The sequence below is a fragment of the Myodes glareolus genome, chromosome 17, assembly GCF_982192425.1.
Source record: "Myodes glareolus chromosome 17, mMyoGla1.1, whole genome shotgun sequence".
Lineage (NCBI taxonomy): Eukaryota > Metazoa > Chordata > Mammalia > Rodentia > Cricetidae > Myodes > Myodes glareolus.
In genome coordinates, this window is record NC_142042.1 from 66,112,548 (window position 1) to 66,136,351 (window position 23,804).

General features: G+C 50.2%; 1 protein-coding gene across 1 annotated transcript in view; it reads left to right on the forward strand.

Annotated features, from left to right (window-relative positions):
- Nucleotides 1-2,904: 2,904 nt before the first annotated feature.
- The window catches only part of Il6r (interleukin 6 receptor), a 47,645-nt gene continuing 26,745 nt past the window's right edge, over nt 2,905-23,804 (forward strand). Inside the window, exon 1 of the mRNA XM_085678193.2 lies at nt 2,905-3,256. Coding sequence (XP_085534319.2) covers nt 3,172-3,256 — 85 coding nt within the window. The 5' untranslated portion in view covers nt 2,905-3,171. The remainder of the gene's footprint in view (nt 3,257-23,804) is intronic.

Consider the following 23,804-nt stretch of genomic DNA (forward strand, 5'->3'; position numbering starts at 1 on the left):
AATATCCACAGATGTTTTCTTCCCTCCTTATCAGTGTTTGTCACATCAACCTGGAATGTTGGCTCCCAAACTGAACCTCCACTAAGTGTGGAGTTCAGGCAGGCCTCCAGGAGATCTGCTCAGAGCCCCGAGGAATCTCTTTTCTCACCTAGGACAAAGTGTGTTAGGCCCCAGCAAGGGTCTGGAGATTAAAGAACGCACAAAGACACGGGTCACTCTTGAAACAAGAATGCCAATTTTATTGTGGTCCAGGGCAGCTTATATGGGGCTCTCCTTGACTAATGGTCACGTCCTAGCTCTCGGGATTTTTCAGATGCAAGCCCAGCAGAAACCACTCCCCTGCCATCAGGAACTCATGAGGGTCTCGGGCCCAGAGCAGCTGCAGCACAGGAAAACAAGGTGTTTACTCTGGTAGACAAGGGGTCATAGAAAATTCAGGGTCTGAGGTCCACAGTTCCCAACACAGGCTTGACTCTTTTTCCTTCCTTCCTTCCTTCCTTCCTTCCTTCCTTCCTCCCTCCCTCCCTCCCTCCCTCCCTTCCTTCCTTCCTTCCTTCCTTCTTTCCTTCCCTTCCTTCCTCCCTCCCTCCCTCCCTCCCTCCCTCCCTTCCTTCCTTCCTTCCCATTCTTCCTTCCTTCCTTTTTTCCTGGCTATATAGACCAGGTTGGCCTCAAACTTGGGGAAATCCTTTCCCTCCCTCCTGAAAATTGGGAATGCATGTGCTCACAGCCATGCTTGGCTTTTTTTTTTTAATAAGGTCTTGCTCAGCTTGTCCTTGTCCTTGCCAAGGTTTCCCCTCAGCCTCTTGAGTGCTAGGATTACAAGCATCCACCAGCACATCTGTTGGAAGCAAGTAAGGTGAAGGACAAAGGGAGGGAGGGCCTGGCCGAAGGAAAAGCTTGAGTAAGGCGTGCAGACGAGAAGCCATGAACAACACATGCATGGCTTTGGTGCAGGAAAGAGTGGGAAAGTGAAGGTGGTCTCACTTGGATGACCTCAAACTCACTCTGTAGACCAGGCTGGCCTCGAACTCACAGAGATCTGCTTGCCTCTGCCTCCCAAGTGCTGGAATTAAAGGCAGGAGCTATCCTACCTGGCTTTGAAACATATTGCAAAATCTTCCTTTAGAAGTCAGTAAGGCTCAAAGAGATTAATGATAATTTGCCCAGATCCTACACCCAGCAAGCAGCAGACCTGGAATGGCTACCAGACCTGCTTGACTGTAGAACACAGTGCCCCCCACACACTCCCTACCCCCTCCTAGGATCAAAACAGGGGTTAGCCACTTGGGCACAGATGCCAGGCCATTCCTGAGATGCTTGTTCTTGCCTTCAACATTCCTTCATTATACTTTCCTATCTGGGCTGGCAGATTCTGCGGCCTTCCTGCCTCAGACCAGCAACTTGTCTCTCCGCAATTATTTTCAGTTCTCCATGCCCCACAGAAAGGAAAGGGCCACCACAATGAGAGCCTGCTGGAAATTAATTTTATTTTTGAGATAGGGAGCGTGTCAACTATGCTTGTCTCGAACTCTGGATCTTCCTGCTTCAGGCTCAAGAGTGCTGGGCCTATAGGCAGGCATGCCACCACACCCACCGGCAATCCATCTCTAATGGGGGGGAGAGGAGGATTGCTTGGGTTCTGTTTGTTTGTTTTGTGTTGTTTTTAAGACAAGGTCTCTATGTGTAGAAGGGCTGCTTTGGCATCTGCTGTGTAGGCCGGGCTGGCCTCGAACTCACAGATATCCACCTGCCTCTGCTTCCCAAGTACTTGCACTTGGAGTGGGGGACAATGACTGAAAAGGGGCCATCTAATCCAGTCCCATGGTCCTGGGCACGGATTTGGTTCTGCCATTGCTGAAGGGTGGTTCACGCCGACAGTGTGGATACAGTCTGAGGCCTGCATGTTGGTTGTTGTCCTGCCGTATCATGTCTTATTTAGGAGTTCAGTCAGGACACCCCCGTTCCAGTTGCCCCATGGACTCTAGTCGGTTTGAAGCCCAAAGTGGAAGAGCACATAATAACACACAGGTGCAAGTCCAGGGGCCTCTCGTCTAAATTTTATTTTCAGTGTTTTTCCTTCCCTCCGCATTTGCATGTGAAGCTGTGCAGTAGCTTCAAGCTCTGTGGGGAACCTTGCCTGTCCTGGTGAATCCAAAGCATCAGTTCCTTTCTGTCCAGTCAAGTCAGGAGGGAAGCCAAGACCTGACTCATTGAGTGCTTGGGGTTCAGGTACTTAGAGATGGTGTCTCCAGGAATCTTCCATGGACTTTTTTTTAAAAAATCTCTATCTTCATGGGCCTAAGAAAAACAAAACAAAACAAAAACAACAACACACACAACAGCAATTCTATCCCACAGGTGAGAAAACTGAGACGCCCGGATTTGAAATTGTAATCTTGAAGATGGTGGTCCCGGTCTCTCTGCTTCGGACTCCAAAGCGTACACTGCCTGGCTGCTTCTGCAGCAGCCTTCAAAGGGGCTGCTGGAAGGCGAGAGGAAACCTTTTCCTCAAATAGGTTTCGGATGCCTAAGTCTTCCATCAGACCAATTAAATCACAGCCTCTGGGGTCGACGCAAACATCGGTGTCTTTCCGGACTCCCCATAGAGATTGTGAAAGCACGGGGAGGTGGGGAGGGGGGTGCTGCTGCCCTGCGCTCTACTTTAACCGCCAGAGGCACTTAACCTCCAGAACTCTGTTAAGGAAAGCAAAACCTAAACCCCGGGCGCTATTTCCCCTGCGCTCAGCGTCACGAGCTGGGGAGGGGCCCTGGTGGGGGTCCCTCGCCGGCTCGGCTCAGGTGTGGCGTGGCTGCAGGAAGTTACCCCCTCCAGTGGCCCGGAGCGCCGGGCGGTTGCGCCATCCAGCCCGGCTTTCGTAACAGCGAGCTGGGGCTGCCAAGAGGAGCTTCTGCACCGGTTCCTCAAATGTTTCGCGGTTGCCAGGACGGCCCGCTGCTCCGCGTCACGTGCGAGTGGGAAGTCGCGGCGACACCGAGCTGAGCCGCGCCAGGCCAAGCGCTCGCTCACAGTCGGCGCTGAGTGCGGAGCCCAAGGCGGACGGCTACAGTTCTCGGGGCCCCAGTCGTCCCCACCCCGGTTCCCCTCCTTCGGCCTCCTCCCCCAGTCCGGGCTGCCGAGCCGCCCCGCCGCCCGGCGCAGAAGGAAGCATGCTGGCCGTCGGCTGCGCGCTGCTGGCCGCCCTGCTGGCCGCGCCCGCGGTCGCGCTGGTCCTCGGGAGCTGCCGCCCGCTGGGTAAGACAACCTGGATCGGGCAGAGGGGGATGTGACATGGGCTCGTTCCGTGGGCAGCGAGAGCCCACGCGGACACGGGGTGCCCGCCTGGGGCTGGCCCACCTGTGCGGACGCGATGGTGGTTCGCGCGCCCCCTGCTGCGTCTAGCACCTTTGGCTGCCCGCTCCTGTCTGGGCAGTTGCCTAAAGTCTGACTGTGTACAGGACTGTTTTCCCGAAACCTGACTCTGGTGTCTGATTCCCAGTGTCCCCATGTGTCTTACTCAGTTGCATCTCGGGTCACTCCGAAGGGAGATACCCAAAGGGCGCGCCCTAGCGGAGTAGTAGTCCCTCTGGAGAGTTCTTTGGGCCACTAGCTCCTTCCTCTTTAGCTGTGGCACCCCGCTTGACTCTCAGTGCCACTGCTTGTCCTGTCGTGTGTACTGACAGTGACCTGATTGTGAAGGGTCTGACATCATGGGTTCTGAGTCATGGGTGCTCCCGCCTCACATATTTAGTCCTTAGTACTAGCCCTGGCACGCAGAATGCCAACACCCACCCCCACCCCAATCCTGTGAGTCTGACAGCAAGGGATGTGGGACCTTTTGGAGCTGTGCTCCCACCCCCCACCCCGCGCCCCCGCCCCATCCCTTCCTGATAAGCGGGTAGACCAGGCACAGGGCAGGGGCACTGTGCCACTGTGCTTGGCTTCGCTGCACTCTGGCTCTAGGGTCTAGGCCTTTCTGTGGGCTCTGGCTTTAGGGGCTGAGGACTTCTGCGAGGCGAGGACGTGGAGTCAAGGGTCACTAGGGAGATTTCCGCTGTGTTGGTTGTGGAGGACATATTGTTAGTTCTCTCTCTCTCTTTCTCTCTCTCTCTCTCCTTCTCTCTCTCTCTCTCTGAAAGGCAGAACCCCACATGCTCGGCTTGACACTACGGCATATATTTTCTCTTTCTTTCTCTTTAGGCCAGACTGGCCCCAAACTTGTGTCTCCCCTGCCTCCATCTCCTGAGTGCTGGGATTTAAAGGCATGTTACACCCCCACCCGGCTCTACACATATTTTTAATCCTCTACTGGATTGACATAAAGCTTTGAGAGGAGCCTGAGGTGCAGAAGGTGGGACGGGAAGCTGCCAGGCCTGTTGTTGGATCCCCAGCCCTTCATGATTCAGCATTCCCTAGCTCCCTAATACTTCTCACTGTTGAGCTAGGCCAGCAGGCAGAGCCGAGGGCATTTGGGGCAAGCTGAGCATCACTCTCATGTGGCGGAATTCTGGGGCAGAAGGCACGGATGGGAGAGCAGGAGTGGGCCCCTCTGCCTGCCTCAGTTTCTGTTCCCCCGCCCTTGCCATTTTCCTTTGTTACTGAGGAGTCGCAAGGCACTTTGGGGACAACCGAGCTCTGTTTTCCTGTGGTTCGGAAAGGACCCCCAAGGGTGGGGTATCTTCTGACCTGAACAGCCTTTAGGAGGCAGAACTGGGAGTCTGGGGAGGAAGTGAAAGCTCCCATCTCAGAAGGAAAATGCAGAGAAGTACCAGCTCATCTCCCACACCCACACTTGCACAGTACAGACCAGAGTGACAATCAAGAAACAAGCATCGAACAGGAAGTGTGGAGCAGATGACTGAGATGTTTGGCTTTGGAGAAGTGAGGCCAGCTGCAGCTGGCTCATAGGGAAAACCCATCGGTGGGATTCGGTCTCCCTGCTAGGGTCCCCCAGAACCCCTTAAGTGTCCTGCTACCTAGGTAAGGTCCTGGACCACCTGGGATTGAGACTTCTGCTAGGTCAACATTCTAGGTACTGCTGGCTAAGGACCGTCTGAGTATGGGTGACTTCAGTTCCCCCTTCCTTCTGCAAGGCAGGAAAACACACAGCAGCATAGATGCCTAAGTATCTAAGCCACCTCTCGACTTCTGAATTCCCTTTGGGGCAACCTCTTTTCTGTCCATAAAACCCACCTGCAGTCCTACCAATGTTTTTCTGGAGAATACTATTTTGTCTAGCCTTGGATTTTAACTAGGAAGGATGAACTTTTGTAAAAATGACAATTAAAACTTTGTTGTTGTTGTTTTGTTTCGGTGTTGTGAAATAAGGTTTCTCTGTGTAGCCCTGGCTGTCTTGGCACTCACTCTGTAGACCAGGCTAGCCCCGAATTCAGATATCCACCTGCATCTGCCTCAGTGCTGGGATCAAAGTGCACCACTGTACTCAACCCAAAGTGACGATTCTTGGTCCTTGACCATTCACTAAGCTTGTATCAGAGTATCAGAGAGTAAGTTCTAGATTTTTAAAAATCAAACTGTTGCTCGTAATTCACTGCCAGGGTTGAGAACATTTGCCTACATGGTTGAAGAGCTGAGTAAAGGCTCTCCTCCCTCATCAGCTCCATTACCAGAAACCTCTCCCCACTTTGGCTTCTCCCCCTGTTTATTCACTGCTGCTCACATTCTGGATTCCCCTAAAGCCCTTGGGGACTGTGTGAGATCCGTCATTCAGACTCCACCCTAAAAGGATCCTGAATATGGCCAAGAGCAAATCCTGGAGAGAGATGGTTCATTCTCTCTGACTTGAGCACTGGGTACCAACTCTCCAGGGACACATTGTCCCAGGAGGCAGCTAGGCAGAGAGGGACCATCTCTGACTGGGACCCAAGGGTATCAACAGCCTGCCTGCTCTCTGCCTCATCTGACCCTCATCAAACTGTAGACAAGTGTGGCCCTTGCTGTGTTACATAAGCAAAGTAACCTCAGAGTTCCTGGCTGCAAACACATGTTCCCTCCCTCTGCAAGCCTTTCATCTGTCCCAGCAGGCCTGAGCGCCACAAACCCAGTCACCAGACTGAATCAAGGGCTAAAACTGTCTCAGATGGGCCAGTGGCCATTGGTAGCTATTACAGTTTAAGTTAATAGAAAAATCAAATGGGCAGGTGGAATGACTCAGAAGGAGAGAAAAGCACTTGCTAGCAAGCATGATGATCCAGGGACCCAGAAGGTAGCAGTACTCCCAAGGGCTGTTTCTCTGACTTGCACATGTGTATTGTGGCTTGCTAATGCACATAAACAACAAACAAATGTAGTTTTTAAAAAAGCTAATGTATAGCGGCATATTCCCTTAGGCCCAGCACTCAGGAGGCAGAGGCACGTGGATCTCTGTGAGTTTGAGGTCAGCCTGATCTACACAAATTCAAGAAAGAGGGAAAAAGTGATCTCTAGATGTGCTTGATGGTGCAATTCTAGCATATAGGAAGTTGATGCAAGAGGATTGCAAGTTCTAGTCCAGCCTAAGCTACAGAGACAGAAAGGGGGTGGGGTAGGGGAGGATCCTTAAAATAAAAAACAAAACAGAGCAAGCCTGGACTTCTTCACCCCCAGTCATTTTCAGTGCGGCATCCAGCAGAAGCCAGCATGGCTCTGCGGGGCTGCTCATGAGTATTCCCAGATCAAGGAAAGTGGACTGGACAGTGCAGGCTAGAGAGCTGTGCAGGGTCTTCCAGAGCTCTCTGCTGCTCTCGTCCTTCTGCCTGACCCTGTCGCTCCTCCACTTGAAGTCATTCTGTTTTTGTGATGGCCGAGGCTTGGGAGCCAGGCAGGTGTCACCCCACGATAACTATATGTGTCTTTAAGGTTTGTTTATTTTTACTTTGTGTGTAGGAGTGTTTTGACTGCATGTATATCTGTATACATGAGTGCCCTGATAGGCCAGAAGCAGGTGCTGGATCCCCTGTAGCTAGACTGACAGACAGCTGTGGGCCCTCTGGAAAAGTATCTAGTACTCTAAGCCACTGGACCGCCTCTTCAGCCCGAGACTTTGTGTTTTCATCTAGGAAAAACAGAGATAGGGAGATAGATAAAATTGGACGTGGAGAGGTCGCCCAACTCTTGCAGAGGGCCAGGGTTTAGTTCCCACTGCCCACGTGGTGGTTTACATCTATCTGACTCCAGCTTCCAGGGGATCCAGTGCCCTCTGCTGATCTTCTCAGGTACCAGGCATGTATACGGTGTGAATACATACACACAGGCAAAACATTCATACATGTAAAATAAAATAAATCTTAAAAACAGTGAAAAAATGGGTTGTAAACCTGATTGAGGCAGAGGCAAGGCCAGCCTGGTCTACACAGAGAAATCCTGTCTCAAAATGGTTTATAGATTTGGCCTGCAGGTTTTGCATCCTGACAACCCATGTTGAAGGTACCAGAGAGAGAGAGAGAGAGGAAAAAAAAAAACAAAACTGCATGTTCAGGATGTACACAGACTTTTTCTCTTATTATTCTTTAAAGAGCACACGATGCCAACTGTTGCCCTGACATTTACACTGTATTAGGCATACTCGAGAAATGATGGGAAAATAAGATGTACCAGGCTACCCATAGTGACTGCATCATTTTGTAGGAGGTCAAGAGCATCCTTGTGTTTTGGTGTCTGGGAGGATGATCCTGAAACCAGTGGCAGTCCTGAGGACCACTGCTGCCTCGCAGGTGGCTATGAGGATTAAATGGGCTAAGTCAGGTGCTAGGCAGTGTCCAGAACAGTCTCTGGTACAGAGTGAGTGCCCAGATGTCTGTGACTACGAATCCATTTAGTCTTGAAATGTAGTTTGAATTCCTACTGAGTTGCAGTAACTATTGTAAGAAGTAAGATGTAGCAGTGAACAAGACCGACAGACACCCCTGGCTCGCTGGAGCAGCCTCCTGGCAGAGTGGCACGGGATAAAGGTGGCAGTGACTAATGTGGAGGGCAGAAGTGCGGGGGAAGGGTGGGACTGCATGGCAGGTAGGGATAGGATGGACGCAGAACTGGTACATTAGCGGGAGTCTCCCTGACAACATATCTCAGTGAATGCCTGAAGGAAGTAGGGAGATATTTAGAGACTGTGTGCATCCCCCACCCAGACACCAAGGTCCAGAATCTTGAGTCAAGTCTTGATTTCTATTTTATTCATTTATATGTTTTGCCTGCATGTATGTCTGCGCTCCACTGGCATGCATGGTGCTCAAAGAGGCCAGAAGGGGCCATCGGAGCCTGCCGAGGACCGGCCTCAACAAAAATACTTCTTACCAGAGTAGGGGCGTGGGAATTGAAGAAATATAAGTAAAGAATGTAAAGACTCATAAAAAATAATAGGTCAGAAACCTAGAAAGTATCAGGGAGGGCATTCCAGTGACTGAAATCCTGAAATTCACCCGCGTTTATTTTCCCCCAGCTTTTATACCCAACATAAACCGGGGTGGGAGTGGATGGGGGTAACAAAAGACTTTATTAACATGCTACAAAGGCTAACTCACACAGTCAATGGCTTTATCACTCTGAGACATCAAATCATTAGCATTCTATTGTCTAGGTAGCAAAGGTGCTCTAGGTCACTATTCTAAAGACCTCCCTCCCCAAGTGACCTCTTAGTTACTAAAGAAGGAGCAGAAGTATGTTTGCACATCCCTGACCACCTATCAGGAGGGCACAGACTTACTAGAATGAGCTATCTTAATTTCAAAAGAACCAAGCAATCGCCCCCTGAGTTGGGATCTGCAACTATACTTGTACAAGTTGATGGTAAAGATCTAGAGACCACAGTAAAGGCAGGTGGGGCAGTGTCCTTGAGTCTGTAGGAAGGAGAGAGCTACCCAGAGAGACTAAGAAACTGACCCACAGTTATACAGCAAGGATGTGACAGACCAAGGTATGTGTGTGCAGCAGGTTCACAAACACATATATGTGCATGCGTGTGGAGGGCATACACAACACACATATGAAAGAAGTCGCAGACATTAGATGTCTTCCTCTAATGTTCTCCAACTTAGTTTTTTTGAGACAGGGTCTCTCAGAACTTAGAGCTTCCCAACTGAGTAGATTGGCTGGCAGCAAGCGTAGAGTGTCTGCTTGCCTTCGCCCTAGCCCCTGTACCTTGTCTTGGATTACAGATGTGTACCCTGTGCCCAGCTTTTTACGTGAGTGCTGGGGACCTGAAGTCCCGCTTGTGTGCAGGCTTTACTGACTGAGCCATTCCCCAGGCCCCCTGTTATTGTATGTATTTGTCAACGATCCCAGGACACAGGGACAAGGTCACCTCTCTTCCCAGTGTCCTCATTCTATACTGACTAGTGTGACCAAGTGTCCCCTTCCTACCCCTAGAAGTTTCCACTGCCTTCTCCTAAGAGCTGAAGAATACTCCAGGCCGTGGTGCGGTATTAGCCAGCCCAGTGTAGTCTCTCCCCACCCCCACACCCCCTCAGGATCCGGTCACACCACTTTATCTCTCTCTTCCATCTCCAAGAGAGGCACCTGAGTTTTAGGGCTCGGCCATCCAGCAGCCTCTGAGGACATCACTTTATACCTTCCAAGATACAACAGTACTTTCTGATACAGACAAGACTGCAGGCTCAGCTGCTGCTGATCTTAGGATCCTGTTTTGGTAGGAGGCGGAAGGCCATGGTGTGAAGGCTTTTCACACGGTGGGGAAGAGGCAGAAGTGCAAGAGATGGTCATGGCAGCTCACAGCAGCTCACGTTGGTAGGAATAGGTGTGTTGTGAAGGCAGAGGGCTTCACCTCAGACAATGGTTGCTACCCTCACAGCAACCATTCAAAGTGACAGCAGTCGTGGTTTCCACTCTGAGAGGGAAGAGCCGTGTGTCCTTGCTGTGGAAACCAGGACGGCCTTGAACTTGCGACGATCCTCCTATGCTTCCTAAATCTGGGGTTACAAATGTGCACCACCTAAACAGCGCTTGTTTGTTTATTCTCCTTGGCCATTTCATTAGATGACTGTTTCCACCTTATTTGCCTGTCCCCTCTGCAGATGGAAGCTGGGGCAAACACTCTGCCAACTGAGCTATGTCTCCACACTGTTATCCTTTGGTGGACACTATAGCACACCCCACCTCGCTGCTGCGGACAGTGTTGTGGGGAATAACTTTGACACCCTTCATACTTCAGAAGCACATCCACAGGATAAAGTCCTCCAGGGTCAAATGCCATGAGTTTTGTAATTTGAGAGAGGGGAAGTTGTGCCAATTTATACTCCAGCAAAATACAAGCCTATGTCTGCACACCTGCCAGCATGCCATTAAAGTGACCCCAGCCAGGTATGTTGGCGCACTCAGGAGGCAGAGGCAGGCGGATCTTTGTGGATCTCTGTGAGTTCGAGGCCAGCCTGGTCTACAAGAGCTAGTTCCAGGACAGGCTCCAAAGCTATAAAGAAACTCTGTCTCGAATAACCACACACACACCAAAAAAAAATCACATCTATACTCCTAGAACTTGGGAAACAGGATTGCTGGGAGTTCAAGGCCAGTCAAGTTAAAAAGGCCCTGTCTCCAAAAACCTAACACACACACACACACACATACACACACATACATACACACACACACACACACACACACACACACACACACACTTATTTTAAAGGGACTGGAGAGATGGCTTAGTGGTTACAAGAACGTACTGCTCTTGCAGAGAACCCAAGTTGCCAGGACCCATTACCGGTGGCTCACATCTGCCTATAATGCTAATTCCAGGGGATTTTACCAGTGTCCTCTGTGGGCACCTGTACTCATGAGCATGCGTGTACACACACACTCAGACACAGACACACAAATACACAATATTCTAAAAAATCTTAAAGAAAGAAAAGAATTTAGAGCTGTTGAGATGGCTCAGTGGGTAAAGGTACCAGAGACACAAGCCTGGTGACTTGAGTTTGATCCTCTGAGCCCATATAGAAGTGGACAGAGAGAACCAACTCAACAAGAGTTGTCCTCTGACCTCCATACATGTACGATGACAGTCACACACCAATGTCAGGCACCCATCATACACATAATAAGAAAATGCGTTTAAGCCAGGCGGTGGTGGCACACACCTTTAATCCCAGCACTCAGAGGCAGAGGCAGGCGGATCTCTGTGAGTTTGAGGCCAGCCTGGTCTACAAGAGCTAGTTCCAAGACAGGCTCCAAAGCCACAGAGAAACCCTGTCTTGAAAAAAACAAAAACAATAAAAGGAAATGCATTTGAAATAATAATGTTCAATTCATTTTGAATTAATCAAAGAATGACGTGTGAGGTTTGCCGCTTTTCCAGTTGTCAGTGAGATCCCTTTATTGTTTATTGAATACGCCAATTTTCCTCCACTGATTTGAATTAGTTAATTGCAGTACTAGGGATTAAGCTTTACAAATGCTAGGCAAGTGCTCTCTGCAGAGATACATTTCTTCTCTTTTGATCCCTCCCTCCCTCTCTGCCTCCCTCTCTTCCTTTCTCTCGTTTAAGACAAGCTGTCATGCAGCACAAGCTGGCCTGGAACTTGAGGTATCCCCTCAACCACTTTTAAGATAGCCTTTCAGTAGCACCCCACCCCCGTGCTGGAGATTGCCGTGCTGGCAATCTCCGTGTTGAACCCGGAGATTTGGGCATTTTGAGCATGCTGGACGAGTGATCTGCCGTTGAGCTATAGCCTCCACATTGAGTCCTGTGTTTCTCATCATGTTTACAGTTTAGGTCTCTATCACGTGACGTGGCCACACTGTTTTAATTATTATCCCTCTACAGATTGGGCAGGACTACGCTCACTCTCACCTTTTTCTTTTTCAGATGTCCTGGCTATCTGAACTTGTTTACTTTTCCATGTGAGCTTTGTAATCAACTTGCCCACTTAACTACCTTTTTAAAAAGTCCTGTGTGTCCTCTCCACCCACCCCCACAGGGCTTCATTAGGTCGCCCTCGCTGGTCACACACTGTGGAGCCCAGTGCAGGAGCACATGACTATAATCTCAGCACTCAGGAGCTGCGGACGGAGGGTCAGGAGTTTAAGGTCATCTTTAGCTGCATGGCAAGGCCAACCACGGACTCCTGCCTCAGACAAACAGACGTCTAAACAGACGAAAGAACTTACTTTGTACGTTTGCTGGCTTTAGGGAGAGTGTGTCCCCGCAGTTCCGCCTTTTTATTAATGTAAACCTTAGAGCTCCAGGAGCGTTACTGTTCTGTAACGCAATGTTCTTGCTTTTGGAGCCCCGCTGGGACTGAGTTGGGGCCGCAGAGCCAGACACCGTCCACCAACAGCAGGTGTCCCGCTGTCCCGAAGGCTTCCTTTCTGGTGACAGGGAGTGGGTGTGTGCACATAAACAAACTCACAGCACGTAGAGTGAGGGACATGGGGTGTGGTGGGGACTTGGGAACCTGTGTATGGCTGTGTGGTGGCAGTGAGTGGGTCCCTGGAAGAGCAGAAATCTAGCTGTTCTTGGATCCTCACAGATGTACTCACAGATGTACTCACAGATGTACTCACAGATGTACTCACAGATGTACTCACAGATGTACTCACAGATGATGTACTCACAGATGTACTCACAGATGTACTCACAGATGTACTCACAGATGTACTCACAGATGTACTCACAGATGATGTACTCACAGATGTACTCACAGATGTACTCACAGATGTACTCACAGATGTACTCACAGATGTACTCACAGATGTACTCACAGATGTACTCACAGATGTACTCACAGATGTACTCCTCACAGATGTACTCACAGATGTACTCACAGATGTACTCACAGATGTACTCACTCACAGATGTACTCACAGATGTACTCACAGATGTACTCACAGATGTACTCACAGATGTACTCACAGATGTACTCACAGATATACTCACAGATGTACTCACAGATGTACTCACAGATGTACTCACAGATGATGTACTCACAGATGTACTCACAGATGTACTCACAGATGTACTCACAGATGTACTCACAGAACCACACAGAACCAAAGGCAGCTGCAGCAGAAGCACCTGAGGGTCCGGGGAGGGGCCCTTTTGTGCCTTTCTTTAAGGACAGGATCTCATACTGTAATCCATGATGCTTTGATCTCCTAAGGGCTGCTGTTATAAATGCAATCCACTGTTCCTTTGTTGTTTAAGTGTGTGTGTGTGTGTGTGTTTGTTGTGCGGTATATGTTACTGTACGTGTGTGCACATATGTATGCAGAAATGTGTACAGTTGTGCATGTAAAAGATGGACTGATATGTGTCTTTCCTCGATGATTTTGCACATTTATTATTATTATTATTATTATTATTATTTCGGTTTTTTGAGATAGGATTTCTCTACATAGCCCTGGCTGTCCTGGAAACTGCTTTGTAGACCAGGCTAACCTCAAACTCAGAGATCCGCCTCCTGAGTGCTGCACTACCACACCTGGCTGATTTTGCACCTTTTTTGAGATGGTGGCTCGCTGAACCAATATTCAGTTCTGCTGGGCTGACGGGGCCCATGAGCTTCAGGTATCCCCCCCACCCAATGCTGGGGCTGCAGGCACCTGTCACCTTGCTGGCTTTTTATGTCACTTCTGGGGACCCAAACTCATGTTCTTATGCAGACACTTCACTGAGTGAGCCATCTTCCCGACCCCAAGGCTTTTTCTTGTGCCCCCACCCATATTGTTCTTTATTGAAGACCTACGACCTGGTGACCTTTTGTTTCCTTCTTTTCTTTTTATGAAATGACAGCAAGAAAGGGAAATGCAGGGGTCAGAACAGAGGGGACTATGGAGATGGACGCTGAACTGTGGCTCCCTCCATCCTTGTAGCATCTTGGGGAAACAACAACAGGCCCCAAGTCAGCAGACCAAAGGAGCTGGGCAGGAGGATCCATCAGATCAGTGGAGGTCATGGAGCGGCACTTGCTCCAGAACACTGCTAACTCCCGCGTTTGGAGACTTTTGATGGAGCACGGCTGGGCCTACAGAGGCTCTGTAGAAGGGAGGGCCACGGAGGGAAGGTGCTGCTGTCGGGCTTTCCTTTGGGACCTCCAGCTCTCAAACAATGACATGGAGACTTCTTATTAATTATAAAAGCTCGCCTTAGCTTAGGCTCATTCCCAAATACGTTAATTTATAACTTAAATTAATTTTAGTTAGTTTATAACTGTAACTCTTAGTCTACATTCTGCCACGTGGCTCATTGCCTCTTCTCCATGATGTACTTCTAACTTCCATGTGTCTCACTGGTGAATCCACCTCTTTTCATCCCAGAGTTCTTATCTCTGACCAGCCGTCCTGCCTATTCTCTCCTGCCTAGCTATTGGCTGCTCAGCACTTTATTAAACCAAGTGCCTTAGGCAGGCAAGGTAAAATAGCGACACATCTTCACACAGTATGGTAAAATATTCCACAACATGGTGAGGACATTTTACTTGTGACTTTGCCTATGTTCCTTCCCAAATAGGTTCCATCTGGCAGCCCATTAGAAGGCCTCTAACGGGTAGTGGTACTGTCCCCAGCACAGTGTGTGGTGGTCAGTGTCTACCTTAGCCACCACCACCTTCTTTTTTTAATTTTTATTTTATGTATATGAGTGCTTTGCAATTTGGCCTTGCACCTGCAGGCCAAAAGAGGGCATCAAGTCCTAAACAATGGTTGTGAGCCACCATGTGGTTACTGGGAGTTGAACTCAGGACCTCTGGAAGAGCAACCAGTGCTCTTAACCTCTGAGCCATCTCCCCAGCCCTCCATCACCACCTTCTAAGGCTGCTTGGCTATTATCCTTCCTAACCTTGGGCCCAGGGTTTTCCAGGGCCACACACTGGACAAAAATCCACAGCCACTGGTGTAACTCCATCCTGGATGTTACAAGGGTTTTGTTTTTTGACAGTCCCATGCTGTGTATTTTCTGAGCTGGACTGAGTGTTATTGTCAGCCTACAGGACTACTCTGTGGGGTCCGCGGGGCCCTGGAGGTGAGGGGAGCCTGCGACCCTGAGGGAGCTTTCTGGAGCTGATGGGAGATGAAGCCCTTCAGTAGGAACTGCAGCCTGAGCAGAGACTTCCCCTTCAAGGGCACTCCTATCTCTTTCTGCCCCCTTAGCTCTAGAGCTGGCTTCCTCTTTCCGAAAGGGGTGGGTGTGAGGCCTGAAGGAGGATGGGGTTGGTGGATTTACCTTGGGATGGCCTTAGGGAGATACAGAAGGTTCCTCCCTACCACTTTTTCCCACTTTCCAGAAATACGAAAACCCTGGCTATAGGCCAGGGTCCTGGTCAGGCCCTAAAACCAGATTATCAGAATGGGAAGAGCCCTTTAATGTACTGCTGGGAAGGCCAACAGCTGTGTGGCTGACATAGACTGAGGCCCGGGAGCCTGGGAAAGCTGGTAGCTGTGGGGTGGACGTGGACCGAGAGTTGCGAGCCCAGGACTTAGTTTTAACCACGCTGTGACTTCTGGGTCTGACTCTGTGGAGCAAGCAGCAGGCGTCCTTAGGTTTTGAGTGGTGTCTGTCCCAGCGTCTGCTTTCTGAGGCAGCTCCTCCCCACAGCGGCTTTCTAGACAAAGTCCCCAGAGGCCCTGTGAGGGGGAAGTAGTGCCAGGGCCTCCTCTGGCCTCTCAGTTCTTCATCCCTTAATACGCCTCAGGTGGGGATGTGGCGGCCACTCCTCTCCCCAGATATCTTTCCTCTAATTAGTTCATAATCTTGGAGAGATAGCCTGCCCAGACCTTCCTGGCCTGGGGCCTGGTGATTTTTCTCTGATGAAGCCAGGGAGGACCCAGTGTTTTTCTGTTTTGGAGCTGGTCACACCGTGGGTCTCTGAGTCAGAACCCACCCAGAGTTACTTTTCGGTGGGACCAGAGGAGTTTCTCTCCCAGGCCTCCCTCCCATGGGGGTATGGTCCACTGGGTAGATGGGAGGAAGGCCTAGCCAAGGTAAATACTGACTCTGCCAAATACAAGGCAAATACAAGCAGGTACAAGGAGTACAGCCCATTAGTGGGCTGCAGGGCTGATGTCCTGCCAGGAGCCATTCATTTGAGAAGCATTTGGGAGCTGACTCAGACCAGGGGTATGAACTCTGACACAGAGCCTGGAAGTACTGTCTGGCTGTGATCTGTGGGCCATAAAAGCTTCTCTTGGCATCTATGTCTTGGAGAAATCAAGAGGTGCAGGAGTGGGACAACTAGGTCGAGCGGGAGATCCAGAGGTAGAGAGGAGGCATCGCACAGTCACTGTTAGTGCAGGGCAGGGAGAGAGCCTGAGCCCCCCAACTCCCAGGGTCCGCTCGGTGTGGCGCACAAAAGCCCTCCCCCCCACTTCATTAGAACTCAGCCTGCACAGACGCCACCGAAGCTGGGAACATGTGAGGAGAGCTGACAGGGGAGGGGAGATTAGGTGTGTGTGTTTTTGTTCTTTTATGATAAATATGATGATGGAAAGTCCCGGGCGGCTCACGAAGTCCGGCAAGGATGGCCGTGAGTCCCTGCAGTGCCATGCGGCCAGGGAGTCAGGCGGGAGGTTACGGCGGATAAAAGGCTCATAGGACATAGTATTATTTAAAGAAGAGGGAGACATTTATTGCTTAAAGGAGAGAAAACAGAGAGAAAACAAAGACACAGGTACATACGAGACAAAACAAAAACACATATACACACGCACGCATACACACACACACACACACACACACACACACACACACACACCAGAGAGAGAGAGAGAGAGAGAGAGAGAGAGAGAGAGAGAGAGAGAGAGGAAGATGGTGGCGAGGGAGGGCCGAAGTGGCTGAGGTGGGCGTGGTTAGTTCTTAAAGTGATAGCAAAGAATAACATTCCCGGATCCTTTTTATAATAAAAAGTAGAAGGTTAGACATTACAGGTTGAAGGAATTGGGGCGGCGAATTCTCAAGACTGCTTCCAGCTGATTTGTGGGCGTCGTCTTTGGGGGGTGTGGGGGTGAGAAAGATCCGAGAGAAGCTGGGTGCTGGTCACGTGTGTGTGTATGTGTGTGTGTGTGTGTGTGTGTCGGGGTCAGAGAGTTAGAGAGAAGCCCCTGGGGTACAGTGGGAGGATGACTGCCCCCCCATGCCTAGTGTCCATGCCCCACTCACTAGTTGTGGAATTTGGGGCCAATTCCTTAGCAATCCTATTTCATTTCTGTGACAGGTCCTCATTATGTTTCCCAGGCTGGACTTGAACTCGTAATTCTGCTACCTAGGCCTCCTGAGTGTTGGGTTTATAGGCGGTACTATTCCTTGCTTGGTTCCTTAACTTCGCTGATCCTCGCTGCCTCAACAGTGTGACCAGGGGTGGGGATGGTATGGATGGCGCCCCCTTGCCCTATAGGCCTTCTGAGAGCTCGGAGAAACACCCAGTATGCAGTGAGCATTCCATAAAGATGGCCTAAAAGTCACCACACCAGAAGGTGGGTGATGGGTTCCAGCCCTTGTGTGGCTAATGCAAAAATAGACTGGAACACTGGGCAGGGGGTGGAGGGGTGCTGCCTAACCCCTTGAGACTTAAGTTTGCATTTGCTTTGCTTGAATGTGAGTTGCCCACGGACTCCTGGCATCACCTACCAACTCCTCCACTCCTACCTCCCTTTTATTTTTTTTCTGTTGCTCTGATCCTTTTCCTTTTTTGTGTTTTGACTGAAAAAGAAAATGTTTTCATACAATATATTCTGATCGTGCTTTTTCTCTTTCCTGGCCACTTTCAGATCCTCCTACCCACCCAACTCCCTTTTCTTTCCTCCCTCCTTAAAAAGCAAATAACCTGCCAGGTGGTGGTGGCCTTTAATCCCAGCACTGGGGAGGAAGAGGCAGAGGGATCCGAGTTCTAGGCCAGCCTGGTCTACAGAGTGAGTTCCAGGACAGCCAGGGCTACACAAAGAACCCTGTCTCACACAAACAAACAAACACAAACAAAAACCAAGAAAACAAAACAAAAACAATACACACTCAGTATCTCAAAAACACAAGATCAGAAACCAAATATGCAAGCCTGAAACTAATAAGACAAACAAAACAAAGCCAAAAACCTCAAGCAGAACTAACTACGTAAGACAAGGAGTCTACAGGAACACCCTTGAGTTCATCTTGTGTCATCTGTTGCTGAGCGTGGACTGTCCTGAGGTGTGGTTAATATCCCACGGAGCCTCCACTGGAGAAGACTAGTTCCTTTGCTGCAGCTAGCTGTTGGTTAGAGCCCGGTCCACTTTCCCCTCCCAGCACTGGGACCCATCAGGGTTGGTCCCGTGCTGGCCCTGTGCCTGCTGCCACAGTCTCTGTGAGTTCACTAGTGCCTCAGTGTCCAGACTGCAGTTTCCTTGGAGTTATCTGTCCCCTCCGGCTCTTCCCCTCTCTTCACTTCCTTTCTGAGCAGCTCCCTGAGCCCCGAGGGGAGGGCTCTCATGAAGGCCCATTTAGGACCGAGTGCTCCAAAGTCTCTCACTCTCTCACACTGCCCAGTTGTGCGCCCATGCCCTGTAGATCAAATGCTTTAGTGCCTCAAGAGGACTTTCAGTGTTGTGCCCTACAACCCAAGAGGCTGGAGGCCACCCCGGGCTGCTTGAAGTGGGACAGTGGGATGGGATTAGCAGGCACATGGTAAACCCTTGTCCTCCGTGACAGGCCGGCAGTCGGTTTGCTGCTTACATAAACAGGGCCAGGAAGCTGAACTTGTTTTTACTGGCAAGAGCAGCTGTAGCTTCGGGAGAAATTGAGAAATATGTCGTCGTGTGCATACTTCTCTCTGGCTATTGACATTTGCAAGTTTACATGAGCGGGGACGAGGAGCCGGGCAAGAGCACCAGCAGCGCTCTGGCTTTCTGGAACCAGACCTGAGGTCGCGATGGGGGAGAACTCCACTTTCCAGAGCTGGGGTGTCTGGGTGGTGGTGGGGCTAGTGCCCCGGAGAGTAGGCTGATGGAGGCCACACAGGTAGGGAAGCAAGGAATGTAGAGGAAATTTCCCTGCCCTAGAGCTGTCCGGGGAGGGAAAAGTATCATTCTGAGGCCCCTGGGTGACCTGACCGTCAACCGTCCCCCAACCCATGATAACCATCCACAGATGAAGTGTATGTTTCAAGTTGGGCATTGCCCATGGGAAACAGAGCTGCTTCCTGCCCTCTGGGAAGGGATGGGGTACCAGACTTCAGGAGAGGAACTCTCGGAGGCCTCCTGACCACAGTCTGAACTCATTTTGCTCAGAGAAGGCAAGTGGGTCCTGCTACGAGTACCCACACTCTTTGTAACTCATGGGTACTACGTGCTTATAACTTCAGCCCCTTGAAGTCTGAGGCAGGAGGATGACTATCACTTTGAGGACAGAAGCGTAGTCTTTATGAGTTCTAGGTCAACCAGAGACACGTAACAAGAGCCTGTTTCAAAAATGGACAAGACCAGGCAAGATACTATGGAAGCCTAACCCCAACCAGCCAGCCAGCGGCTAAGCTTATGGCTAGCTCGGTAAGACACCCAGCGCCCCTGACGGGCAAGGCCACACTCTGGGAGACTGGCAGGGGCATTCTGCCTTCTTTCCTGATTTTACTCCCAACTTCTGTCTTTCTGTCCTCCCTGCAATGTCTTGTCAAGAGCCTGGGATGAAGGGTCCCTTTCTGCGTGTGACACACCTTGGCAAGCCCAGGACGACCGACCACTCCTCGGCTGCCTGTGGTGCTCCTGATGCTCTAGGAGTTGGGTGTGGGGAACTGGTTCCTTCTCAAGGTTAATGAAGAAACAGGAAAAAAAAATGTGGCGGCTGGCGTGAGAGGTGGGATGGCACTGAGCTTGAACGTATCTTAGCCGGGGCCTCTTTGCCAGCAGGGCCAGTGCTGAGCCATCCTGTTGGAGGCCACTCATGCACCCCACTCCCTGTTCCCTGTGGGGCTCCCTTGCTTCCTTGCTGTATAAGGAAGCTTCCGCCCCCAGCCGCCCCCAGGACTCTGTTCTTTCTGTGAGCTGATTCTCTGGGGTCTGCTTATCAAACTCCCGGTGATTTCTCAAGTTTCTCTTTGCCCCTTAGAACAAACGACTTCTCTCTCCTCCGGTCTCAGCATCAGGAACATTTTATTTCAGGGTAGCCGGGTTACCGGTCGTTTTAAACAAGATAGTGGTATGGAAGAGGTGGGGATAACGCGGCTCACGGCTCAGAGCAGGTGTTCCGTAGCTGCCGGTTCTCTCTCCTCGGGGAACCTGTGGCCTCACGTGTTCTGCTGTGCAGAAGTTTTTGAATTCTTCAGGAGGAGACAGGCACAAGCTTGCTGCGTGAGTCTCCCAGGCTGAGCGATTGCTTAAGGGCAGATGTTGTGTGCTCTTTGCTGAATTTCAGTCTGTGTAGCAGCGACCACACCCCGCACTGCCTTCCGGGTTTGGGAGGGAGCCTATGGTCACTGGGGCAACCTCACAGGAAGGGTGTTCCCCGGGTACCTAGCCACCTGATTACCTGCTGTGCCTCCTCCAGTGGGGCCTACTGAGGCAGAGGCCTGGCCACCTTCCTAGGACGAGATGCTCAGATGGGGAAAATGGAGGCTGTTTCCCTTGGGGAGTCAAACCTACTGGGAAGGGTGGGCTTGGGGTGCAGTCTGAAAAGAGCTACTACATACAAAGATGGGGTGTACACTCCAGTCTGAAAGTGTTTGAGTCCATCCTGTCACCGGCACTCCACGCATGCCATACCCCTCTACACCTAATAACCCAGATTAGTTTAATGTGCCTTTGGTTCTTTTCTTTCCTTTTTTCTTTCTTTTCTTTCTTTCTTTCTTTCTTTCTTTCTTTCTTTCTTTCTTTCTTTTTTGTTTTGTTTTGTTTTGTTTTGTTTTTTTGAGACAGGTTTTTCTCTGTAGCATTGGAGCCTGTCCTGGAACTAGCTCTTGTAGACCAGGCTGGCCTCAAACTCACAGAGATCCACCTGCCTCTGCCTTTCTAGTGCTGGGATTAAAGGTGTGCACCACCACAACCCAGTGATGTGTCTTTGTTTAAAGAAAAAAATGTAAAAGCATAAGACAAGACACGGGTAGAACTTTAAAACCTGGAAAACTCAGGTTATGTCCATTGTCCCAGCTCCCCCAGCACAATGTGCTGTTGGCATGTCTGCCTACATGACAGAAGAGGGCACCAGATCTCATTACAGATGGTTGTAAGCCACAATGTGGTTGCTGGGAATTGAACTCAGGACCTCTGGAAGAGCAGCCAGTGCTCTAACCTCTGAGCCATCTCTCCAGCCCCTAGAAGGATCTCTTTAACCAGGGATTTGCTACACTTGGAAAGTGTAGCAAAGCTGACTGGAAGATAAAGGGAAAGGGAAGAACTTACTGGTCCATCCTCTGGCTAGGCAGACAGAAGTCCAGGGAGGATGCTTCCAAGACCATCACACCACACACACACACCCCGCTTTTTTTTTTTTTTTTTTTTTTGGTTTTTCAAGACAAGGTTTCTCTGTAGCTTTGGATGGAGCCTGTCCTGGAACTAGCTCTTGTAGACCAGACTGGGATTAAAGGTGTGCGCCACCACTGCCTGGCACTTTTTCCCCTTCAAAAAGCCACCACCGAGGTGGCTGCAACACTTCCATGACCTGGGCACTGGCTGAGCTGGGTCAGGAGGCAGAGCAGGTGGGGTGGGGAGGTCCTTAGACTGGCACTAGGCTCCTTTGTCCCCGCCTCCTCAGTAAGAGCATCTTTTGGTCGTCAGGTCTGGCATGCTTCTGAGATCACAGTTCACACAGCCTTTTTCATGGCCCCAGAAGAAATGTTTTGAAGTGGGTTGGCTGGTACCACTTACAGATGGGTGTTTTATAATGAATTGTTCCTGATTTAAAAGCAAAACCCAGTGACTGGACTTGACGCTGCAGGAGACCATTAGTCAGGTTTCTTGGCAGAGGAAGTGGCCATTATGTGGCTCCTTACCTCTGCCCTGCTTTTGTGGAGGAGAAAATAAAGGTTCTGGGGAAGGGGTTGGTGTTTCTCCAAGTTGCCTAAATATCAGCCATTGTCTGCAAGTGCGGTAAGCGAGCTGCCCACCAAACAGGCAAAGGTTTCTGTTGGAAGGAAAAGGGACAGGGAAGAGGCCAGAGGAACGTTTTTCCTGGAACTGACAAGGGCAGAAACAGAAGAGAGCCCCCCTCCCCCACACCCGTTCTGCTGCTGCTGCTCCTGACTGGTCCCCAGTGCAGGATCTGCCCACTGCACCTCAAGAAGGACTCCACTTGGGCCACTTTGTCGTCCACCACTGGTCCTGGGAGTGCGATGGGGAGACCCTGTCTGTGAGAGTCCTATCGCAGACAGGCATCTAACAGGCACCCGTTGTGTTCGCTGGACCTTACAGTCTTGTAGCCATGGCTTACATGTGCCGTGTATATGTAGTTATGAGCCTGTATATGCAGTTAGGAACACTTGATAATGGGGACATGTTCTGAAATGTCTAATGGTTTGTTGATGAGCAGATAGAGTTGCACAATCCTAGAAATTATGTGCCAATCACTTGACGTAGTCTCTTGATATTATTCAAGAGATGCGGTAAGCAGATATGTCTCCTGCAAGCATAACATGACATATTGTTTTATAGTAAAATTTTATTTTATTTAAAATAGTATGTGTACATATGCATGTAGAGGCCAGAGAGTGGCATAGGGTGTTTTCTTCAGTTACTTTTCACCTTATTAATTTATTTTTTATTAAAAAAAAAAAACTACTCCTAAAGCCAGGCGGTGCTTGTGTACACCTTTAATCCCAGAGCCTGGGAGGCAGAGGCTGTCAGATCTCTGAGTTCAAGGCCAACCTCATCTACAGAGTGAGTTTCAGGACAGCCAGGGCTACACAGAGAAACCGTGTCTCAGAATATAAAACAATAACAAAATCACGCCTGTTTTTATTTAGTGTGCGGTGCACATATCCCGTGTTGTGAACATGGAGGTGAGAGAACAGCTTTCAGGAGTTGGCTCTCCTTCCACCCATGGCTTCCAGGGGTCAAACCCGGCTCTCAGGCTCGTCAGTGAGTGCCTTCCCCAGCTGAGGCAGCTCGCTGGCTCTCACCGCCTTACTTTTTGAGACAGGGTGTCTCACTGGATCTGGAGCTTGCCAGTTCAGCGAGGTTGACTAACTAGGGGTTCTCTTACTTCTGCCTTCTTAGCACTGGATTACAGATACTTGCTGCTATACCCAGCTGTCACATGGGTGCTGGGTATCAAACTCAAGGCTTCCTGCTTGTGTGGTAAACATACAGATGAAGCCATTTCCCCAGCTCTGTTTTTTTTTTTTAAATTATGTGTGTGTGTGTTTTATGCACACAGATACACACACATGTAGACACTAGAGGACACAAATCTTGAGAAGTCAGTCCTATCCTGCCAACTCGGATCCAGGGATCTTTGATCCAGGAATGAAACTCAGGTTGTCAGGACTTTGTGCAAGCGTTTCTACCCACTGAGCCCTTTTGCTGGCCTGCTGTTTCTGTCTTACTGAGTCAGTCTCTGATAACCCAGGATGGCCTTCGGCTGGATCCATAGGAGAGCAAGGTCTAGAACTCCTGATCCCCCTGCCTCCACCTCAGAAGTGCTTGGATTACAGATGCTGTGGAGCTTGAATGGCTGGTGTGTTTGCACACTCAGTCTTCAGTTAGTGGCACTGCTGGGGAAGGGTTAAGTCACACATATTCCTAAGGTGTGGCCTCGGAGGAGGTGTGGCTTTGTTGGAGAAGTTGTGTCACCAGGGGTAGGTGCAGCCCCTCCCCCCCCCCCTCCAGGTCAGTATAGGAAACTCTCAGCTGCTGCTCCAGGACCTGCTGGTATGATGGTAATGGATTAACTCTGAAA